General features: G+C 63.4%; 7 protein-coding genes across 7 annotated transcripts; 4 read left to right on the forward strand and 3 right to left on the reverse strand.

The window, feature by feature from the left end:
- Positions 1-172: 172 nt before the first annotated feature.
- EMIHUDRAFT_234781 (hypothetical protein) lies at positions 173-712 on the forward strand (the record flags this gene model as incomplete). Its single annotated transcript, XM_005781012.1, has 1 exon — positions 173-712. One exon carries the CDS (start codon positions 173-175, stop codon positions 710-712), a length of 540 nt encoding a protein of 179 aa, XP_005781069.1.
- Positions 713-1,254: 542 nt separating this feature from the next.
- On the reverse strand, positions 1,255-2,469 carry EMIHUDRAFT_73050 (hypothetical protein; the record flags this gene model as incomplete). Its single annotated transcript, XM_005781013.1, has 5 exons — positions 1,255-1,408; positions 1,556-1,729; positions 1,911-2,101; positions 2,177-2,240; positions 2,294-2,469. The coding sequence occupies 5 exons, from the start codon at positions 2,467-2,469 to the stop codon at positions 1,255-1,257; spliced, it is 759 nt and encodes a 252-aa protein (XP_005781070.1).
- A 3,364-nt stretch (positions 2,470-5,833) lies between these two features.
- Positions 5,834-6,739, forward strand: EMIHUDRAFT_234784 (hypothetical protein; the record flags this gene model as incomplete). The annotated part of the gene is made up of 2 exons (XM_005781014.1): positions 5,834-6,310; positions 6,395-6,739. 2 exons carry the CDS (start codon positions 5,834-5,836, stop codon positions 6,737-6,739), a joined length of 822 nt encoding a protein of 273 aa, XP_005781071.1.
- Positions 6,740-7,358: 619 nt separating this feature from the next.
- EMIHUDRAFT_234785 (hypothetical protein) lies at positions 7,359-8,119 on the reverse strand (the record flags this gene model as incomplete). Its single annotated transcript, XM_005781015.1, has 3 exons — positions 7,359-7,452; positions 7,520-7,590; positions 7,754-8,119. 3 exons carry the CDS (start codon positions 8,117-8,119, stop codon positions 7,359-7,361), a joined length of 531 nt encoding a protein of 176 aa, XP_005781072.1.
- A 1,787-nt stretch (positions 8,120-9,906) lies between these two features.
- Positions 9,907-10,575, forward strand: EMIHUDRAFT_114156 (hypothetical protein; the record flags this gene model as incomplete). Its single annotated transcript, XM_005781016.1, has 1 exon — positions 9,907-10,575. The coding sequence occupies one exon, from the start codon at positions 9,907-9,909 to the stop codon at positions 10,573-10,575; it is 669 nt and encodes a 222-aa protein (XP_005781073.1).
- Positions 10,576-13,561: 2,986 nt separating this feature from the next.
- On the reverse strand, positions 13,562-13,839 carry EMIHUDRAFT_366186 (hypothetical protein; the record flags this gene model as incomplete). Its single annotated transcript, XM_005781017.1, has 1 exon — positions 13,562-13,839. A coding segment is annotated over one exon (278 nt), but the record flags the coding sequence as incomplete, so codon positions are not given.
- Positions 13,840-17,452: 3,613 nt separating this feature from the next.
- Positions 17,453-18,487, forward strand: EMIHUDRAFT_114158 (hypothetical protein; the record flags this gene model as incomplete). Its single annotated transcript, XM_005781018.1, has 2 exons — positions 17,453-17,550; positions 18,187-18,487. The coding sequence occupies 2 exons, from the start codon at positions 17,453-17,455 to the stop codon at positions 18,485-18,487; spliced, it is 399 nt and encodes a 132-aa protein (XP_005781075.1).
- Between the last annotated feature and the right edge of the window lie 2,908 nt (positions 18,488-21,395).

Below are 21,395 nucleotides of genomic sequence, written 5' to 3' on the forward strand. Positions count from 1 at the left end.
TGTGTGACGCCCACCTTTTAGGTTCTGGCAAGGTGGGCGTCCTCCTGGCGTTGTGTATGTAACTGTAGAAAGATTTAGTTTGGGTCAGCGGCGTCGGAGAACTTTTCGGCGGTCGGTCGTGGAGATCGTGGACGTCGTGGAGTGGCGAGTCACGCTCGTGCGGACAGCACCGATGCCGTCGCCGGACGCGGCGGCGAGGCACACGGGCGCCGGCGTGGCGCGTCGGCAGGCCCACCACGAGCGGATGCGCGACGAGCGCGCTCGGGAAGCGGCCGCGGGCGACGCGGAGCTTCCGCCGGAGGACGACGCGGTCGAGATGGCGAGCGCCGTCCACGTGCTGGACAGCGTGGCGGAGGTGGGCCCGAACTACACCCTGCTGCGCAGCAAGGAGACGAAGGCGAAGCTGCGGAAGCGAAAGCGCGAGGATGCCAGGGCGGCGCTCGACGGCTACTCTGTCCTGTCCACCGGATCGCGCCTCGAGATCTTCTGCGACAGTGAGCGGTGGTACCCTGCGACCGTCATGGCGCGGGAGGAGGACGGGGACGGACGGATCGTGCACGAGGTCGAGTACGACGGCTACTCGGGTCGGCGGTGGTGGCACATGCTGGACGACGAGCGGTGGCGCGCCGTCCCAGAGCAGGCAGCGTGCGTGTGGTTGTTAGAGCTGTTTAACATTAACTTTGGGCCTAACAGTTGCGCTAGTGTTGGCTGAAATCCTCAACGTTGTTCAAGTGTTCACCCCAGCCCATGCTGTTACTGTTTGTTATTGTTGTTTACTGTTGTTCAGCGGCCAGCAAGCAGAAAACGGCAAAAGGAACGGGTAAAACCCGAAAAATTTGCGGGTTTTACCCGCACTGGACGCTGGAGATCGTCGTGGGTCACTGGACACTGCCAGGCCTTCCTTATTGTTGTTCAGCCGGCCTAATCGGTTAGCTACTCCTACTGTTGTTGGGGAGCCCCACTGTTGTTCTGTTGTTACTGTTAAAACACAGCAACACTGACTTGTCTGTTCAGCTGACAGCTCCCAACTCGTTAAAACAGCTGGTTGTACTTGTAGTAAGTTGTAGAGTTTAGAGAGCTTAGAAGAGAGGTCTCCACTGAGCATGGCTGAATGGCTGGTCGCGTCCGCGCGTCCTAGTTGACCTCGAGCGCCCGCCCGCGGTGTCCGCTGAGTGCACACCGCCAGTGCAGCGCGGGGGTCTGAGTAAAATACAGCCGTCAGCGCGAGTTAAAGCGCGGTGCCGCACGTGAGGGCTAAATGGCGTCGCCGCCCACGCCTCCCGGATCGATCTTGTCGGCGAGGTCTAACAGGTGGCCCATCCGCTCCTCCTTGGTCCGGAGGTATTTGATGTTGTTTGGGTTGGGCGCGACGTGCGACGGCACTCGCTCGACGATGCGCAGCCCGAACCTGCGCTCGCGGCGGCGCGGCGTGAGGGGGCGCCGCCACGCTGGGCCCAAACGATCTCTCGAGTCCTCTCAGGTCCTCGCGGGTCCTCGCGGGTCCTCGCGGGTCCTCGCGGGTCCTCGCGGGTCCTCGCGGGTCCTCTCGGCTCACCCCGCGAGCCCCGAGAACTTCTTCGGGTTGTTTGACATGAGGCGCATGTCCCGGATGCCGAGGTCGGCCAGGATCTGCGCGCCGGTGCCGTACTCGCGCGAGTCGGCGGGCAAACCGAGCTGCAAGTTTGCGTCGAGCGTGTCCACGCCCTGCTCCTGCAGCGCATACGCGTGCCTGCGACCGGGAGGCACAAGGACGTGTCTCACAGAGGAGATGTCTCGTCTGCCTCCCGTCTGCCTCCCGTCTGCCTCCCGTCTGCCTCCCGTCTGCCTCCCGTCTGCCTCCCGTCTGCCTCCCGTCTGCCTCCCGTCTGCCTCCCGTCTGCCTCTCGTCTCCCTCTCGGCTCCTCTCTCACATCTTTGCCCCGAGGCCGATGCCGCGCCCCTCCTGCCCCCGCAGGTACAGCAAGACACCACAGCCGTCGAGCTCGATCGCCTGCAGCGCCTTCTCGAGCTGCGGCCCGCAATCGCAACGCAGAGACCCAAACACGTCCCCCGTGCAGCACTCCGAGTGCACGCGCACCAGCGGCGCCGTCGCGCCCGCAGGCTGCGACGAGAAGGGGCGCAGGTCGGTGGGGGCGATGCCGGCCCCGCCGCCGGAGCTGCCGACGGTGCGGAAGACGGGTCGGTTCTTGACGAGGGCGATGTGCTCTTGGCCTACGCACAGCGAGCCGCGTGAGGGGGGGCTCGCATCCCCGCGAACCGCTGCGGCGGTGCTGCTGCGCCGTCGACGAGCGACCGGTACGTGTGCGCGATGAACTCGCCGTGCCTGGTTGGCATGGTGACGGGCGGTCCGCACCGCTCTACGAGCTTCTGCTGCTGGCGCTGCCGCGCGACGAGGTCGGCGGTGGACGCGTGCGGCAGCCCCCACCGCGCCGTCGCCTCGCGGAGCGCGGCGAGGCCCGACACGCGCATCGTGGCGTGCAGGCCGAGGGGAGGGAGGCCGGCGAGGCGGGCGAGCTCGACTACGGCCTGCGGGCGGGGAGGCGGGGAGGGGAGGGAGGGCGGGGAGGGGGTCGGGCGGGGGAGGGGGAGGGCCGAAGGGGGGGCGGCGACGAGGGCGTGGCAGGGCGTGGCAGCGGCGGCAGAGCGTAGCAGCGGCGGCAGCGGCGGCAGCGGCGGCAGGGCGTGGCGCGCCTCGGTGCCTCCCGCCCGGCGGAGGACGCCTCCCTCTCTCCCGCGCTGGATGGGGATGGCGCCGGAGCAGGAGAGGTACTGGTGCGAGGCGCCGCCGTCTCCCCTGCTGCTCCTGTTGCCCTCGCCCCCCTCCTCCTCTCCCGCCCTCGCCGCCGCCGCCAGCGCCCTCACCGCCTCCGCCACGTCGTCGCTGCATCCGCGAGGGGGGGCGGGGGCGTGAGGGCGCGCGCGCCGCACGCGCGCGCCGGGGTCGGGAGGAGGCGGGCGGGTGGCGGGGGGCGGGTGGCTGAGGGGCCGCGGCGCCGGGCAGGCCCTCCCCCTCCCCCTCGACTCGCCTGTTCCGCGGGTCCCGCCCTCCGCCCGCCGCAGAGACGGAGAGCGCGGGGCGCGAGAGGTTGAAGTTGTCGAGGACGATCTGGTCGAGGCCGCCGGCGACCTGGTCGTAGAGCTGCGGCGCGAGGCCCACCTGCAGGCTCCGCGCGTACTGCAGCGCGAAGTCGATGTGCTCGCTCCGCACGTGCTGCGCAGACATCATCAGGCTGACCTCGGTTGCGTCGTCGTCGTCCTCGGACATGAGGACGAAGCGGCCGTCGCCGAAGGCGTCGACCACATCCTGCAGCGCGTCCGCGCCAAACACGAAGCCGCCCTCCTCGTTTTTGGGAAGCTCCGGCATGCCCGCACCCTCCGTGCGGCGCGGCGGCGCGGTGGCCGTCGAAACCGCGGTGGCGGCGCGCTGAGCGGCTGCAGAGGAGGCCCTGCAGGCGGGCACCCGCCGCGCGCCGCCGACGAGCGACGCGGCGGCGCAGCAGAGCGAGAGCAGCAGCTGGAGTAATCTCGTCGACATCGCGTGTCGGGCTGTGCTCTCGTCGCGGCGGACACCGTCGCTCCACCCTATACGTCCTCGAAGCCTGCAGGCAAAGTTTCTCTTTTCCCGAAAAGAATTAGTTAGCCGGTTGAGGCCGATTGCCTCAACTGTCAACCACGTGGTTGACAGAGGCCTCAACCCTCAACCAAACTTGGTTGACGGACCCCTCAACCACGCGGAATGGCTGTTCACAGCTTCACACCCCCCGCGCAAAGGTCTGAACACACATTCTCTGATCATGTCCGTCTTCTTTAGACGCCTGGATGCTGCATTTGACGCGCCGTTTTTACGAGAACTTGCTTCAGCTACGTGCTCTCTCTCTCTCTCTGAATGGGAGGTGACAGGTGTGTGTGATTCAGGCACAGTGTGATGCAAAGCCCGGAGGAGCGCTGACAGCCATCGAAGGCGGGCCCCCGCACGGCGCGGGGGGTCCCGGCCGACGTCATGGTCGTCCGCGGACGCGGCCGTCCGTCTCCGGAGACATTACCGAACTCAAAACTGCTTACCAAAGGCAGATACGAGCTCAGCTCAGTGAGATCTAGCAGCACAAACCCTCAGTATCCAGAATAGTAAAGTCTGAAAAAGTCGGTCCGACCGGCGACCGCGCAGTCCGCAGAGCGGTCTGGCTGTCTGCAGAGCTTCCGTCCGAGCCCTGAGAAATGTCGGAGGCATGTCGGCCCATGTTCGCGATTTTGATGGCGTTTGCCCTTATTGCACGTGAAACAGACCGCGCCGGCCACGCACCCTTGTTCCCGGAGGCCAACTCGAATAGGTTTGAGCAATGGCCGTCTTCCATCTCATGCTCGACACGTCCGCCCGCCATCAAGTTGTTAGTTGAGTGGCAAAATGCAGCAGGAACTTAAGTTGCCTCCAAGGCCGCCCTGCAAGAAAGGCCGCACACTGGTCACTGCTCTCGGTATGTGTTGTTGAGTGATAGCACTGTCTGATCCAACCAGAAAGAGCCGTCGAAGAGCCGTCGAGCTACATGAGACCCAAGCAAGTCGTCGTGATGTGCCAGGAATCGAAACTAGCGCCAAAATTGAGATCTCAGGATTGACATTAATTTCTCGCGCCTGCTTTCGCTGCTTGAGGCTCGCCAAACAGATCCTGCGTCTATGGCCGTGTGCAACGTCAAGTCGTTAACCGCGACAAGACCATCGCGCCAACCGCGACTCTGTTAAGGCTCATTAGAAATATTGAATATATTGTTCCAATACTTACAGGAGCGATCAATCTCCAATATATTGGTCAATACTTAGAGGGGCTGGGGGCTGGGCTGGTCAAGGGGGGGTCACCATATCGATGTATCCAGCGATGAGACGTCCATCCCGAGCTTGCGGACGCCCTAAAATCGCCCAAAATGGGCCTAAATCGCTGAAAAATCGCTTAGATCGCATCAAAATGCTTTTGAACTCCCGAGTCTGTCGATTTCAGCCACTATCTAGGCAATGTTTGGGACAAATGTCGATATTTTATGCTTTTGGAGGTGAAAATCTTGTCAATACTTAGAGGGAAGTCTGTCAATATTCAATATCAATACTTAGAGGGGCGAGAATCAATCTTTCTAATGAGCCTTAGACTCTGTTGCTTTTATGCGGCAGCATATTCACCGTGACTCTTGCCGTGGATGGTTAGTGACCGCGGTTGCTGACGCAATACTACGCCATGAGCTGAGCTTCACCAGCCGCTTCTCTACGAGGTCGAGGAGCGCAAGACCAAGAGCGCGCCGCGCAGGCGAAGCGATTTTTTGGCGGCAGGGCTGTTCCAATTTGGCCTTTATACGCTTTTCTCGCCGAGTACTATCTATATTCTTTTTGCGTATTCTTTCCGTATTCTTGTCCAAAATAGGGTCTATATTCTCGAATATGGCAAGAATACGGCTCCAAATAGGGCCTATATTCTCGAATATTCTTTATATTCCCGCTGAAAATCGCTTCGAAAAAGAATATAGAATATGAAGAAAAGCGTATACAGGCCAAGTTCCAATTTATCTTGTGATCACGCGCGAGCCTGTGAATAGGCCCCGGAGGCCTCAAACCCCAACTAAAGGGTTGACGGGGGGTCTCAACCGTCAACCAGATGGTTGAGGGGGGGGCTCAACCCTCAACCCCGAACCTCCCCTAGGTAGGTAGGTAGAAAGGTGAAGAACAGCCAGGCTCGGACTGGACACCAACGCGGTATGGGTGGACGCGAGACAGATGACGTGAAAAGAAGAAAACCGACCGCACGACATCGCGCCTCGCGCCAGCCCAAAGTGTATCAGGTGTGTGTGTGTGTATGTCCTCTACCGCGGAGCTCGCCTACACGCTCGAGGGCGTCGCGCAGGGCATGCGGGAGGACGGTCGGGCGCGGCTCGACCTGCGGCACCTCGCGATCGAGTGCTCGATCTTTGCGCACACGTGTGGCTCGGCGCGCGTGACACTCGGAAACACCGAGGCGATTGTCGGCGTCGTCGCAGAGCTGTCGGAGCCGGAATCCGACGCGCCGGACGCGGGGAGGATCAGCGTGAGCGTCGGCGCCGCGGGCAACTTGGCGCTGCCCGACTACGGCGGCACCGACGCCGTCACCTTCCTCGAGGCGGCGCTCGCGCCGCTCTACTCGCACAAGGCTCTCGGCCCGGCGCTGCGGCCGCTGTGCATTAGCCGCGGCGCGCAGTGCTGGGAGCTGCGCGTGCACGCGCAGCTGATCTCGTGCGACGGCTGCCCGCTGGACGCGCTCGCCCTCGGCGTGCGCGCCGCGCTGCAGAGCACGCGGGTGCCTCGGATGACGGCGGTCGGGGGCGGCGAGGGCGGGCCGCCGCCCTCCGGCGGCGCGCCGCTCGACCTCGACCTGGACGAGTCGCTCGACGAGTCCCTCCCCTTCGACGCGAGCGGCGTGCCCCTCTTCCTCACCGTCTCCAACCTCGGACCTCACCTGGTCGCCGACTGCTCGGCCGCAGAGCGGCGCGCCGCGGGCAGCGCCCTCTCGCTCGGGCTCAACGCCGCCGGCGAGGTGTGTGCGGTGCGCGGCGGCGGGGGCTGCGGCGTCCACCTGGCGCTGGCGGCGGACATGCTGCAAACCGCCCGGCTGCTCTGCGCGGCGCTGCTCGAGGCGGTGGCCGACGCGACGGCGGCCGCCTTGCGCGACGCCCAGATGCGGGGCCACCCATACGCGGAGTCGGGCGCGTACGGCTTCCTGGCGTGAGCTCTTACGTTTGGCAGTGTACGTTCTCTCCGTCGAGAGCAAGAGCACACATCAACATTGAGCGTACAGAGAGAGCGGTGTGTTCTCCTCCAGCCGGACGCCGCTCGCGCTCCGCGCTCGGCTCGCGCGGTGACCGGTGTAAATAAATAAATAAAAACGGACACCTCTCTACTGTGAGATGGGTAAAAAGGAACAGGCCCCCGCCCTTGCGATCTTTGACTTTGTGCACAGGGTTCTTTGTGGGTGTGGTCGGCGACTAGCCGGGGTCGTCCTCCCGATGGGGGGCTAGCACTAGCCGTCTTCCACATGGTCCCTCGGGTCCCTGCTGCTCCTAATCGTGACCGGTGTAGCTGTGGGGGGCCAGGTGTTTGTCAACCACCGTGATCGTACCGTTTCTTAAACACAATATGCACACACGCCGCAGGCAGATTGTGTGTGCAGACGCCGCGCGACCCACACACGCAGAGCTCTCATTCTCTCGCTTTCTCACACACGCACAGTGTCGTATACACGCGGGTGTGTCGCCACATAGCCCACACCGCAGGACCACGGCACGAGGAGTAAACGCTCCCTCCCTGCACAAGCACGTGAGAAATGCATCACGAGGGGACAATGATGTTCACGAGGCACCATCGCCTCTGGGGGCCTGGGAGGCGTGCGCCGTGACCACCACGGGCGCATCCGCCTCGAACGGCCGGAGAAAAATGCCCGTTCTTGTCAGCAGCACAGGGCAGGCGGGCGAGGCGGAGCGGGAATCTGGGTCCGAGCTCCGAAGTGCACCGGCCGGGGAAGGAGGCTTGGTGCGAGCGGTGGGTGGTGAGGGTGGGCGTGCTTAGGCCGTCGTTGCTGTCCTGCCGTCATCCGATGCAGCTGAGGCCGGAGCTGTATCGGAGGGTGTAACGGCTCGAGGCGCTGCGGGCCAGCCAGGCGGACCGCAGGCGGGACGTGGCCCGGGAGAGGCCGCCGGTGGGCCGAAGGTGGCTGGCGCTCGACCTGGCGGCGTGGTGGCAACACCCGCGACCGCGACCGCGCGCCGATGGGGGATGGATAGTGGATGGCCTCCTCAGGCGGCACCCTCGGGAGGCGTTGAGTAGGCACCAAGGCCGAGCGGCGCACTATGGCGCTCGCTTTGGAGGACCGGGGCGTGTACTGCCTCGCCACTCCGCGTCGTCCGCTCCCCGATCCCAGCTTGAGGGGGGACAGAGAGAGGACGCGCTCACTGAACCGCCTCATCACGCTTGGGACGGCCTTGGCTCCGAGCCGGTCGCGCCGAGGAGAAGTGAGCTTCTCGACCTCGGCGATGAGCTTGGCTGGATGAAGCGCCACGTTGGGGTCTGGCACAATGACATCAAATAGCAGCGCAACTCGGCGGAGCGGCATGGATCGATGCGTCCAACGCAATCGATGCCGGTCAGGCAGCAGAAATGAAACCGTCCAGAGGTCGGCGTAACTGTATGTGCAACGCCATCAACGAACAGATTGTTTACGTAAGTTGAGTAACAGAGGAACGGCGAACACCGACAAATAAGTAGACTGGCGAGCGAGAGAGGGAGGGAGGGAGGGAGAGAGAGAAGAAGGGGGGGGGAGAGAGAGAGGGGGGGGGGGGGGGAGGGAGAGAGAGAGATGAGATGTGTGAGAGTGAGAGAGAGAGGAGAGCCCAGCCAACAGTAGTAAGGCGTCGAAAAAAGAGGGATCCGCCAGGGGGCGTGGGAAGCCGTCGATCGCCCGGCTACGGGAGGCGCCGCCTCACCCACCGAGTCGCGGACCTCGAGCGGGCGGCCATGACCATCCCTTTCGGCACCGTCGTGAACGTCGTCAACCCGGGCGGGGCGCTGCACGACGACTCCGAGACGGAGTCCACGGACCACGAGGAGTAGTCGTAGTGCAGTGTCACGCATCAAGATACACACGGCGCCCCCCCTGTAGCCCTGAGATTTGATTGAGATGCAGATGAGCTCGCGAGCTCGCGCGTGTGTTTGGTCGATCGGCCGTCCTCTTCACACATCTCATTGAGATTGTTATTCAAATTCCATGTTCACAGCAATTGTCTCCCCTTTTTTTTCACCACCTGAGATCCCGAATCTCAGCCCTGCAATTATGACCCCATCTGCCCTGCCCTGCCCTGCCGTACTGCCCTGCCTGCCCGCACACTGCCGCTTGGCCTGCACAAGCTTTTCCGGCAAACAAAAAGGAAAACAGAGGGTCCCCAGCACTTTGCGTTTCCGGAAATTTCCAGGGAAAACAGAGGGTGTTTGGTGCTCCATTCTGGAAACTCGCGAGTTTCCCTGAGTCTGAGAGCTGGTCTGGGGCAAAATCTGACGCAAAATTGAGGAAATCGGCACGATACCCAGGCGGTCGCAGGATATTTTCCAGGTACACCCGGGGTTTTCCAGGTATACCCGCAAAATACCCGGTATTTTGCCGATTTGGCTGATTTTGTGGGCCCAAACCAGCCTCAGACTCGGCTCAGAGCCCGGAAAATTTGATGGGTTTCCCGGGAAAATAGAGAGGAAAAGAGAGGGTGCTGCAGAGAAAAAAGGAAAGGAAAAGAGACGGGGTGCGAGAAGAAAACCTTGTTCAGCCTAAACTGCCGCACAACTGCCCTGCCCGATCCCCTACCTGCCCCGGGTGTGAAACCCACACTGCCCTGCCCGGCCCAAACCACACTGCCGAGGTGTGAATAGCCGGCCGCTGCCGCTCCCGAGGTCTCGGAGAAACTTGTAGCCCACGTACAGTGGGGCGACCAGAACACCGGACCAAGGCAAACTCCGGCGTGTCTCAACACAAGCAAAGTTCTGGATCACGCAAAAAAAATCATGACCAACACATACATAGATTTCGCCAATGTCTGTGCCTCCATGAATGACGACCTTTGGTCTGAGGTGGCGCGGTTCCTCCCACCGCCCGATGCCTTTTCCTTTGCGCAAAGCTGCCGCGCAGGGGCCATTGCATGGAGGCGGCGGCTCCAAGGCTGGTCGCTCGCAGCCCTGGCAAAGACCTTTGAAGAAAGGTTCGCCCTCAAGCAGGTCGCGGGCACGAGCGCGATGACGCGAGGCGAGCGGGCTCTGCATGTGGATCTGTCTCGTGCTGACGCGCGGGCTCTGAGGTGCTTCTCTACTGCGCTTACCCTGGGCGCTTTGGAGGTTCGCTCACTCTACTTCGCAGGCATGGGCGTGGAGGGCGGCCAGGCCCTGGCCAATGCTCTCTCGTGCGGCGCCTTGGCGAGGCTTGAGAAGCTCTTGCTGGACTTCAACCGCCTTGGCGACGTCGGGGTTGCAGCAATTTCCAATGCCGTCGGCGACGGCGGCGGGCTGGCGAGGCTCAGGGCGCTCTCGCTTCGCAGCATCCAGGTCGGCGATGCAGGCGCATCGGCCCTCGCCGGCGTAATCGCAAAGGGTGCGATGGTTAGCCTGACCGACCTCGATCTCTCTTACAACCTCATCGGGGACCAGGGAGCCACGGCAATAGCGCAGTCGACGGTTGGGCGGCCACCATCGGTGGGGTGGCCTGGGCCGCGGGGGGGCCGCCTGCTTGTAGGGGCGCCGGCGGGTGGGCCGCTGTCGAAGCTGAAGACGCTGTGGTTGGGGAGCAACCAGATTGGCGACGAGGGGCTGAGGGCGCTCTGCACGGTGCTGACGAACGGATCCCTCGAGGGCTGCCAGCGGGTGCCGATTTGGGGCAACCCGGCGAGCGAACAAATGCAGGAGAAGCTGCGGGGCCTCGTCGCAAGCAGGAGCCGGAGGCGGCCCATGGGGGTCACCGTGTGGACGCCAGCCGGGACGGGGAATCGCCGCGCTCACCACAGGCACGCTGCCGGGGGCGCTTCTCAAAGATGAGGATGGGCACGGCCGGAACATCCCAACACTGTCCGGAGTGGCGCACACCAGTTGGCGGCTGTGTTATTAAAATAATTTTTGTATCGATGCATCCCTCTCTCTAGTCGGTTTTAGATTTCGGTTTTTAGTGTGGATGTGTGTGTCTCTGTGTGGTTTTTCTAGTATTCTAGTGATCTGTGATCTGTAAGGGTCCGCCCGCAGGCGCATTTTGTATACCGAGGCGGTGCCCGGTGCCGAACCTGTCGGACCTTAAGACAGCATTGTGGATCCCTGGGCGAGGGTGATGGAGTATTCTAGTGAGATAGTGTGCTATAGACTAGAGAGCCGTTAAGTCCCCCGACCCCCATCGTGAGCACGACCCCGGCTAGTCGCCGACCACACCCACAAAGCACCCTGTACAAAGACCGCACAGGCGGGGACCTGTTCCTTTTTACCCATCTCCTAGCAGAGCCAGAGGTGTCCGTTTTATTTATTTTTTATCCCTCGCTCTTCGACTCCGTGTTCGCGCGCGCGGCACGCCACAGATACATGAGCAGTTTGGGAGATTACATCTAGACGAGAAGCGGCCGGTGTGTCAATGGCAGCACCCGTGCCCATCTCCGCCTGGCGCCTGCGGCCTGGCGGGCTTGGACCTCCTCCGGCTCCTCGGCTTGGGCTTGGGGTCCGCCGCCTGCGCGGTGGCGAGGAGGGGTGAGGGACGCCCACTCTAGCTGCGAGGAAGCGGTGTGGGCGGATCGTGCGAAGAGGAAGGGAGGCCTCGCCTTCGAGCTGCGGAGGGCGGCGAGGCCGAGGGCGGCGAGCAGCGCGACGGCAAAGAGCTCGGGCTGAGGTGCCAACCCCGGGCAGCCGAAGAGCAGGCAACCACAGCCGGCCAGCACGGCAAGCTGCGGCAGGCGGGAGAGGAGAGGGGTGGGACGGCGCACCGAGAGAGGCGGAGCAAAGGTCACGTCGTATGTCGCAATCTACTGTCTGGCAGCCTCAGCGCCGGGGAGGAGCACCGCCGAGGCTGAGCCGGAGGTGATCAGCGAGGCGCCGATCAGTGGCAGGTTGGGCGAGGGCCGTCCCGCGAGCTGCTGGACGGTGGAGTTAGTGTCCAGAAGCCGATCAAATTTTCGCGCGGTCTTTGCATACGCCGAGCTCAGCGTGCGCCTCGGGGGCTTTGAGCTCACGTACTCGAGCGGCGTCAGTAGCGACCGAGCCGTGACGTTGATGGCCGAGCTTTCGACAATCGGGCCAGCCCAGCGAACGGCGGCGCCGATCGCCAGCGTCAGCGGCACAAGTTTTTCCCTGCGCGGCCTGACCATGAAGGGCTGCTGGTGCAGCAGGACGGCCACGCTGATGAGCGAGAGGACCTGTCGGAGGACGCGCATGTGGCTATTCAACCCGTTTGTATGCGGCGAACAAGGAGAGGATGCACTCCGCCTTTTCTGGTTTCACTGCCCACGACAGCCTCGCCTCGCCTTTCCAGCTCGCGCGGCGTATTTATTTGATCTCGGGCTCGATGGAGACCTTGTTACCAGCCATCTATCTAGACCGGACGCGGAACCATCCACATCATCACTGGCTCGCGGCAGTAAGGGCACTCTCGCATCAGCTCCGAGCACGGCCCACAAGCACACAGGTGCCCGCACGGAACCGCAGCATGCGACTTGACTCTCGCGAAACACACGATACACGTGGTCTCTCCCCCCATCGTGGACTCGGGGGCAGCCGGCCGCCCCGTGTCGAGGCCGGCGTCCGCGAGTGAGACGGCAGCAAGCGGCTCGGTGACCGGCAGATGCTGCTCCGCCGCCTCTCCCGCCTCTGGCCCGATCAAGCGCTCGATGGCGCCGACCCGCTCCTCGAGGCTGCCCTCGGTCGCCGCGCCGAGGCTCGCCTCCAGCCGCTCGACACGCCGCACCAAGTCCCCGCCGCCGCCGGTCGACTCGCTGCTCACCGCCTCCTCGCACCGCGACACCCGACGCACCAGTGCCTCCTCCGCATCCACCTCTGACCGGCGCAGCGCCTCTGCCAGCTCCGCATCCTCGCGCAGCGCCGCCTGCTCTGCCGCATCCGCTAGCTCTGCCGCCTCGCGCTCCGCCCGCCTCACTGCCTCCTGCTCAGAAGCCAGCTGCGCCGCCCTCTCCTCCTGTGCGCGAAGCTCTGCCGCAGCCCGCGCCCTCCGCTCCTCCTCGAGCGCGAAAGCAGACGGCCCCTTCTTGGCCTTGTTGTTCTTCGCCTTGGCCTCCTTCTTGGCCGCCGTTGCCTCCGCCGCCTTTGCGCGCCGCCTCGCCTTCTCCTCCTCCGCCCTCTTGTCAGCAGCCTCCTTCTCGCGCCGCGCCGCCTCTGCCTGAGCGGCTTTGCGCGCCGCCGCCGCCGCCCGCTGCTCCTCTCGCTGCGCCTCCTCCGCCGCAAGCCTCTCCGTCTTCCTCGCCCGCAGCGTCTCCTCTGCTGCCGCGCGCTCAGCAGCCAGCTTCGCCTCCGCCTCCGCCGCAATGGCTCGCCTCTGCTCCTCCAGCGCCGCCGCATCCGCTGCCCGGCGCGCCTCGTCCGCCGCTCGCTCTGCTTCGCGCTGTCGTGCCGCCTGCTCGCGCTCCCGCGCCGCCGCCTCCTCCTCCCGCTCTCGCTGCTCGCGCCGCCCCTTGGCCTCGAGCGCCTTCTCTGCCCGGGTGCCCGCCGCCCGGTCGCGTCCTTGCGCTGCTGATCGATCGGGACGGCGAGGTCGGCCTCGGTCTCTGAGTCCGTGTCGATGTCGCGCTGGCAGCAGCTCATGAGATGACTGCAGGACGCGTGCACGGGCTGAGGGCTGCCGACGGAACACGCCGACGGACACGTGTCGCTTGTAGTGAGCGTCGGGCTGGTGGTTCGACACCGAGTTTGAAAGATCTGTTTCTCTACGTCTCTCCTGGCGAGTAGAGACCACGCCTGCTATTCACAGCACAAGCCCTCGCCGGGGACTCGAGCATGCGCAGCGAAAAGCAGGCGTGCGGCATGCGGAGCTCCCCACCGGCGGCGGGCTTGAAGACACTGAGCCGAGCGCGCCGGCGGCGGACCGCCGCCGGCGCGCTCGCTTCGGCGGATGGCTGAGCGGCACAGTTTCTGGCCGCCCGGCCTGCGAGCAGTCGCCGCGAGACGATCAAAGGCGCGGTTCAAGCGCGCCGCCATGCCAGATCTCGCCCCACGCCCCGGCCAGACCGGGCAGTACGTGCAGGAATGATGCAGGCATGATGGGTGGGTGTGGTGAGCACGCCAGCGGCACCGCTGCGCACTCTCAGGGTCGCAGCCGCCTATCTCGTGAGGGGCGTGGCTCGGGGCGGGTGCGAGAGAGTCGAGGAGCGCGGCGCGCGTGCGCGCGCGTGGTAAAGTCGGTTTATATTTCATCACTGGTATAAAAGAGACCCAAAACGGCACTCGCGCCGCGCCCACGCGCGCTCGTATCACCTCAACACTCACACAGCACGCTTGAATGAAGCCCCCGAGGGTCGAGCCGGACCGGCTGTGGACTTGATTGGACTCGACGGTTCTCTTCGCAGATCCATGAGGAGCTGTGAGGAGGCACATTTCCGGCTGGTTTCGGCTCCAGAGTGTGATAGACTCACGTGGAACCGCCGGCGGGGCGAGAGCCAGCAGCGGGCAAACCGCGCCTCCGGTGCTCCGCTGCGATGACGAGCTGGCGCCAGCCACGCGCGGCCTGGCCAGGTCGGCAGGCGAGCAGCAGGCATGCCGAGCGCGTGCGCGCGCGGCGGTCTCGTTGAGGCGGCAGAGCAGGCCGCATGTTGAGCAAAGAGGGCTCCAACACCCATCCTCGCCGAAAGACGGCGATCCAACCCTCCGCTTGTCACACGCCTCCTTTTTCCAGAGGATCCCCCCCCCTGTGAAAAAGTGAGGCGTGGTCTCTACTCGCCAGACGTCTCTCTTCACAGGAAAATCCTGTGAAGAAAAGCGGAGAAAAAAACAGAAACCTTTTCTGCCTCGGCCTTAGCCGTCGGTACTCCGAAAGCGTGCTATCCAAGTAGCACGCAGCCGGGTCCCGAAGGTGTCCCATCCCAAATTCGTGCTGTCGACAGACCAGATTCGTGGTCCCTTGGTCGACTACACCCGCCTTTGGACGGTAGCCCGACACAATACATTTGTCTGTCTTTTTGGATTTTTGGTTCGTCTGGGTAAGGGTTTTGCAAGAAACCTCCTCACCACTGCGAACACTGTCTTGCTCGTAGGAGCCGTTCGTCCTTTGTCCGAGCAAACGCGCTCGTTCTCGCCAAGGAGGGGGAGCCAACCAGTTTAGACCAGTTGAGCACTTGAGCACTGGATAGGGTCGGTTCCGCATGGTACGGGACCCCTCGATCGTCTCGCCCACCCTCACTGGTGTGTTCATTGGGGGGGGTCATAACAAACACGGTACAGGATCGAGGTGCACGCTGCCGAAGCAGTGTCGTCCCCCCTCTCCCCGACGGCGATGACCAGTTTAGACCACTGCTAAACACGACCAGATTAGTCCTGTTTACGATAAACTGGGTCTAAACCGAGTGCGGGTCAGGAGGCCCTAAAACGGTGGGAGGGGTAGGGGTGCCGCTGTAGGGGTGTGGAGGGGTCGGGAGGGCGGGAGTGTGGACCGTGACCTAAAGCCCTCCACCGATAGAGGTGTCAGGCGGCAGGGCCCAGGAGGGGTGGGGGCTTGGAGGGCTGGCCAAAAGCGAGGCGTGGGAGGGGTCCAGTGGGCTAGAGAGGGCTGGAGGGGTCGGAGGGGGCTAGAGGGGCCGGAGGGGCTGTGCGGATGGAGGGGTCTGGAGGGCTCGGGGGGCTTGGAGGGCTCAGAGGGTGTCGTCCGGCAAGAGGGTCCCTAGCGCGAGGGGTGGGGCTCGGGAGGGGTGGAGAGCTCGGAGGGCTCGGAGGGCTCGGAGGGCAGAGAGGCACGAGGGTGGCGCTGGAGGGCTCGGGAGGGCTCGGGAGGGCTCATGAGGGATGGAGTGCCCGGAGGGCTCGGAGGGGCGAGCCACCGAGCCGGGCTCGGGGGGCTCGGAGGGGTCGGAGGGGTCGGAGGGGTCGGAGGGGTCGGAGGGCTCGGGGGGCTCGGAGGGCTCGCGGAGGGGTGTGGAGGGGTCGGAGGGGTCGGAGGGGTCGGAGGGGTCGGAGGGGTCGGAGGGGTCGGAGGGGTCGGAGGGGTGTGGAGGGGTGTGGAGGGCTCGGAGGGCTCGGTTAAAGATACCTGCAGGCATACGGAAGTGGTGCAATACACATCATGAGGCGTTTCCGTGGTCTGACGTCTGTGCGCGGACGGCCCGGGGAGCGCCTGCGGGCGCTATTTTAACCTGCCCCGACAGAGTCTCTCGATACGGCGCGCGGCGGCGCCGCACCCAGCAAGCTGGGGCCGCTCCTTACGGACTCGTCGCTGCGCTCCTCAAGGCAAACACGAAGCGCGTTTGGTATTCGAAATACCTGGGGTTTCCGCTAAAACGGAAGCGCCACAGCCTCCAGACACACACACTCATATGGAGCTCCTCGCTCGCCCGCCTGGCGGCGGCAGCGGCCATGGCGACGCTGACGGCGGCGGCACTCGTGGCGGTGACACTCGTGGCCGCGGCGGCGCCTGGGCAGCAGAGAGAGCTGTCGCTGCAGTGCTGGCGGCAGCTGGCGGCGGCGGCTGGGGGCGGCGGCTGGCGGCGACATTGCTGGCGGCAGCATGCGGGGGCGGCGCTGCTGTGGCGGCGAGGGGGCGGCGTTGCAGCGCCCTGCCGCAGCAGGCCCGCCCGGATAGCACTGGCAGTCTGCCGGCGCGGCCGGCGCATTCGAATGCGCCCGCCGCGCCGGCAGACTGTTGGATGGCCACAGTCGCGAACGTGGGTGAAGTCGTGCGGCGCAGAGACCAGCTCATTCGCCGTCGCCGGTCCCTCGATCACGGGCGCCGTCGCCGGTTGACCCGCGTCCATGGGCGGATTCAGCAGGCCTGCAGCCCTCCAGCCCTCTAAACCCCTCCGACCCCTCTAACCCTCTCGTGGCGGGCACTCTCGGAAGCTCCGCGCCATTCTTTTTTTGCGACCCCTCCCGGAGGCCCTTCCGACCCCTCTCGAGCCCTCCCGCCACGAAGATCCTCTCTTTGTCCGACCGTCCCTCCGAGCCCACCCGGCGCCCGAGCCCTCTTGCCTACCACCCGAGCTCGGGGGGGGGCGCGAGCCCTCCTGGACCCCACCACCCCTCCCGCCTCGCCCAGCCCTCCTGACCCCTCTCCCTGGTGGACCGCTCCACCCTCCCAGCGCGCTAGCCCTATGGGACCCTGTGGAGCCCTCCCGACGCCGATCCGACGGGGACCCCTCCAGCCCTGTGGGCTGGCGAGCCCTCCGGTCGGAGGGGTGGAAGTGGGAGGGCTCGAGGACGGACCCCTCTCGCTCCGGGAGGGTGGAGGGGTGGAGGGTGGAGGGGTGGAGGGGTGGTTGAGCCCTCTAGCTCTATCGATATAGCCCTACCCCTCCCGCCGTTTTAGGGCTTGCTGACCCGCTATGTCTAAACCTGGTATGTGTAATGGGGTCCCCCCCCCCCCGCGCAGCGCGCACCTCCCCCCCCCCAGCTCCCCTCTCTGTGACGAGAGAGACGCGGCTCTCAGCGGCACGCGCAAGCGTCAGCGTCCGTGCCTCTTTTCGCGCTGGTCGAGGTTGTGCATGGCAATCTTGACCGTCTCGAGGGACGAGGGTCCCATGCGGCCGCGTCGAGGGACTCTTCCGACAGCTTCACCGTGTCGAAGATCTGCTTGCAGAAGCCGCCGCGCGTCCCCTCATCTTTCGCGCGGTACGTCGGGAGTGAGGCCAGGAACAGCGCCTGGAAGCATTTGGTGAGGGGCAGTGAGTACCACTGCTCGACCCAACACCACTTCTACTAGCGAGCGTACCTTTGCGACCGGCTGCTGATGCACTTCGACGACGGCATGGACGAGATCATCACGCTGCCCGACGACACCGTGCGCCTGACCGGCGAGGCTGTTGTTGCGCGGTGCAAGTGTGCCCGGTGTGCTGTCCGGCCCGAGGCAGAGGATGGCGGCTGTACGCTGCCGCTTCCGCAGCCAGCGCGGCCGCGGCGGCGGAGCTAGCCCAGGGGCGCCCTAAACCGGGTCTGAACCTGGTATGTGTAATAGGGTCCCCCACCCAGGCCGACCCCTGTTTAGACCCAGTTTATCGTAAACTAAACAGGACTAATCTGGTTCATGTTCAGCGGTGGTCTAAACTGAGTCTAAACATGGTCTAAACTGGTTCGCCGTGCACCCTCATTCGCCAGCTGCGTTCTCGGGTCGGGCTATTTTTCAGTGTATGTGTTTTTAAAAGAGAGAGGGGGGGTTGTGATGTGGCTCTTACGTACATTCCCGTAGGAGGACTCTGCTGACAGGGTTTGCGATGAGGAGCGACCCGGAGGGTTTCTCGGAGGTTAGTGCACCACTAGCCGCCGAAGCGCAAGCGCTTGGAGCAAGAGAACTGCGACGGATCGGTCTCATACTAGCACCCCACCTCGCGAACCGAGGTTTTTGCGCGCTACTTTCTTTTTTCCGTTTTTGCTCGTTTTTCATGTCGGGCAAGCACTGGCGCGCCTGACGCGCCCGCGGCGCGCCGTGACCCTGCAGCCCGTCCCGACCCAATCGCCCGTGCGCAGGGCCCGATACATCACCAAGGCGCGGCTCGACTTCAACCCATTCTCGTCGGGATCGACGCTCGGCTTCCTCGCAGAGCTCAAGGCGAAGAGCGTCAGGGAGGCGGTGCCGAAGATGGAGGTGACCATCAACCGCGTGACGGACGCCGCTGCTCCTCCGCGCCTGATGCTGACTTTTGTCGACGGCCGGGAGACGCCAGTCGACCTGGGGAAACTGAGCGTAAAGGACGCGTTTGCGCAGATAGAGCTGGAGACTGGGAGGCTAGACCTAGAAGCCATGCGTCGCGGGAAGCCCTGGCTATAGTATAGCGTAGGTTGTGTGTCTCCGGACTACTACGGGGCTCCAGTGACTCCGCCCACTCGTGTGCGCTTGGTATGAGGTGTCTAGCTAGTAACGCCGCGCTCTCGTCGTCACTGGCTCACTCGCGCCGTTGTGCACAGTGTGCACTCTACTGGATCGACGGCTGCAGCTCGCGCAGGGACCACCGACGCTGTCCCCCAGGCTGCGGACCAGCCGTGCGGGCGTCGGCCTCGCGCGTCGCGGCAGTCATGGAAATCTCTATGAGTCTTCTTCGAGAGATCGTTGAGGAATTGAGCGGAGTGACAGTGAGACCTGCAGATTTAAGGGCAGGTCTCAGTCTCTAGTCCCGCCCTTGAGATCTCCCAAATCTTCGTCGAGACTTCAGCCACGAAATCTCAGTCTTCCCGTCGCTCGGTGTGAGTTTCTAGAGGAAGCGCGTGAGATCTCAAATGGCCAAGATTCCTAAATGCTTTTCGCTTTGGGAGTTTGAGATTTCGATGAGGGGTGGGTAAGACTGAGACTGCCAAGCAAGAGAGATTCCGTTTTCGATGCAGAATGCTTTGAACTTCCTCAACCTTCCTTCGCCTTTATTTTCGAAAAACATCGCTTGCGGACGACCGAAAAATCTAGGGGGCAGCGTGACTCGAGATTTGAGATTGAGACTGAAAGCAGCACGCTCGGCTTGCAATGCTTTGCGCCGCCGACACCGTCCATCTCGCCGCCGGCCTGAGGCGGTTCTCCACGAAGCTGTGGCCGCTCAAGAGTGAGGACGAGATCGTCGCGCTTCTCCTCGGCATGGCCCGCTACCCAGTCGACACACCCGACCGCGCAGAGCTCATCGCTGCCGACATGCAAACAAAGCACGCGTCCACGACCATCAACATCCTCGTCAGCAGCATCGAGAGCGAGGCAGGCATCAGCGCTCTCGTGGATCTTCTCGATCGCAAGCGCTTCCATGAGCAGGAGAAATCCACGCCGCTCCACCTGGTCCCGCAGATTGCGTGCCTTGTGGTCAGCGACGAGCCCGTCCATCCAACCGTATACTGCACGCACGGGCGCTTTGACGGGCTCCTCTACTGCAAGCGCTGTCCAAATTGTCGCGCCAAGCACAACCTCTCATATGCCGAGGAGTCAACTCGGCTGGCTCAGGGCAAGCAGGTGCCGTATGACGGCGCGATGGATCGGACTCGCATCTCGCAAGTACGTCCAGCTGTCGCGAGACATCATCTTTGAGGGCGAGATGCTGTGGCGCCTCGACACGCAGATGCTCCACTCGCACACCGGCTTTGAGCCGTACGCCAAGGAGTGGACGGCCTTTGCCGACGAGCCGCCGCAGCTGGTCGAGCCTTTGCGGATGCGCTGTCCCACGCCTGGCTAAAGCCTTTCATCTAATTCGGCGTAGACCGCGCGCACAGCGCGCTCCGTGCTTGCAGACCGCCCTGGCGGACTCATTTACACTTCCAAGCTCAAGCCAGGCGCCGCAGGCCATAAAGAGGAGCGCAGATTAGAATGGCGCCGCAGGCTCCCCGGGCCCCAAATCTCAATCTCAAATCTCAATCTCAAATCTCAGACCTCAGACCTCAATCTCCCTGCCTGCAGGTCAAACCCACCCAAGCCTTCTAGAAGCTTCGAGGCTCTTGTCAGTATTCACACCGCAAATCTCCAAATCTCAGCTCTCAAATCTCTAGGTTGGAAGGCCGTCCAAATCTTCAGTCTCAAATCTTGGATCTCGAGCGAACTCGACCGCAGATTCCTTTTGGTGTGGGAAATCTCATTCCTCAAGTCTCTGGTCTCTAATCTCAAAGTCTCCCACCGGAGGCCGAGTGACTGTGAGGTCTTAAGTCTCAAATCTCTGGTCTCAAATCTCTAGGTAGCACTGTAGCCCCGAGTGGAGTCTTTCAAATCTTTAAGCTCTCAATCTCTAAAAAAGACTAGAGACTTCCATTACCCCGTCGCGGCGGCGGCGGCGGCGCACGCACCGTGGGGGGCTTTTGGTGGGCACCGAGCAGTGGAAGGAGCAGGCGAGCACCCCGGGCGGCGGGGGACGGGCTGGCGCGCAGTCCGCAGCGCGGCTGCGCGCAGTGCGAGACAGCAGACAGCAAAGAACCTCCTGCTGCTCCCCCGTCCTCGCGACTGTGCGCATGATGAAAACGGGCCGCAGCACTCGTGCACTCCGGGGGGAAAATCTGCTGACCCTCAGTGAGCAACTCAGCGCTGCGCAGCGGCTCTCCCGCGACCCCGGCCCCTCTCGTAGCCGCAGCCGCAGCCGCAGCCCCAACTCTTGCCGCTCTTCTGTGTCGGGTTGTGACGAGGGTGAGGGGGGACGGATTGAAGATCCCTCCACACCAAGATCGTGCAGGGCGGGGACACATGCACATGCACATGTCCCGAAATCCCATCTCGTCTAGAGATTGACCGTTTTATTTATGAGATTTATTTAACAGCGCTCGCAAGCTCGCAACAGCTCAATAAAACGGGTCAACGACCTACATCTCCGTGCTAGCAGTTCCCGCACACAGGGCCACTTTCCTATCTCAATAGTCAATAGATCAAGAGAGAGTTTGTGTTTGTCAGCTCAGTGCATGCAACATGCAACCCCCCCTGGATGCCCACATGAGAGAGACTGGTTGATCTTAGGTATGTTGTTAGCAGATCAAGACACAGCCCTCGCATGCCGGGCGAATAGGCAGGTCACAGACCCCCCCCTTCCCGATGAACGTGGGTCATGGGTGGGTGATCTGTTCAAAACGCTACTTCCTTGTACTTGTACTTGTACTTGTACTTGTTGTAGTCACCACGATCGATGCGAGGACGCAAGTCCACACCAAACTCGGCCATTCCAACGGCCAGACCGCTCGCTTAAGATAAGGCTGATTGGCTAGACGAGTGGTCTACCTCCGACGGGGCGGTC

The sequence above is a fragment of the Emiliania huxleyi genome (genome assembly GCF_000372725.1).
Source record: "Emiliania huxleyi CCMP1516 chromosome Unknown EMIHUscaffold_209, whole genome shotgun sequence".
Lineage (NCBI taxonomy): Eukaryota > Haptophyta > Isochrysidales > Noelaerhabdaceae > Emiliania > Emiliania huxleyi.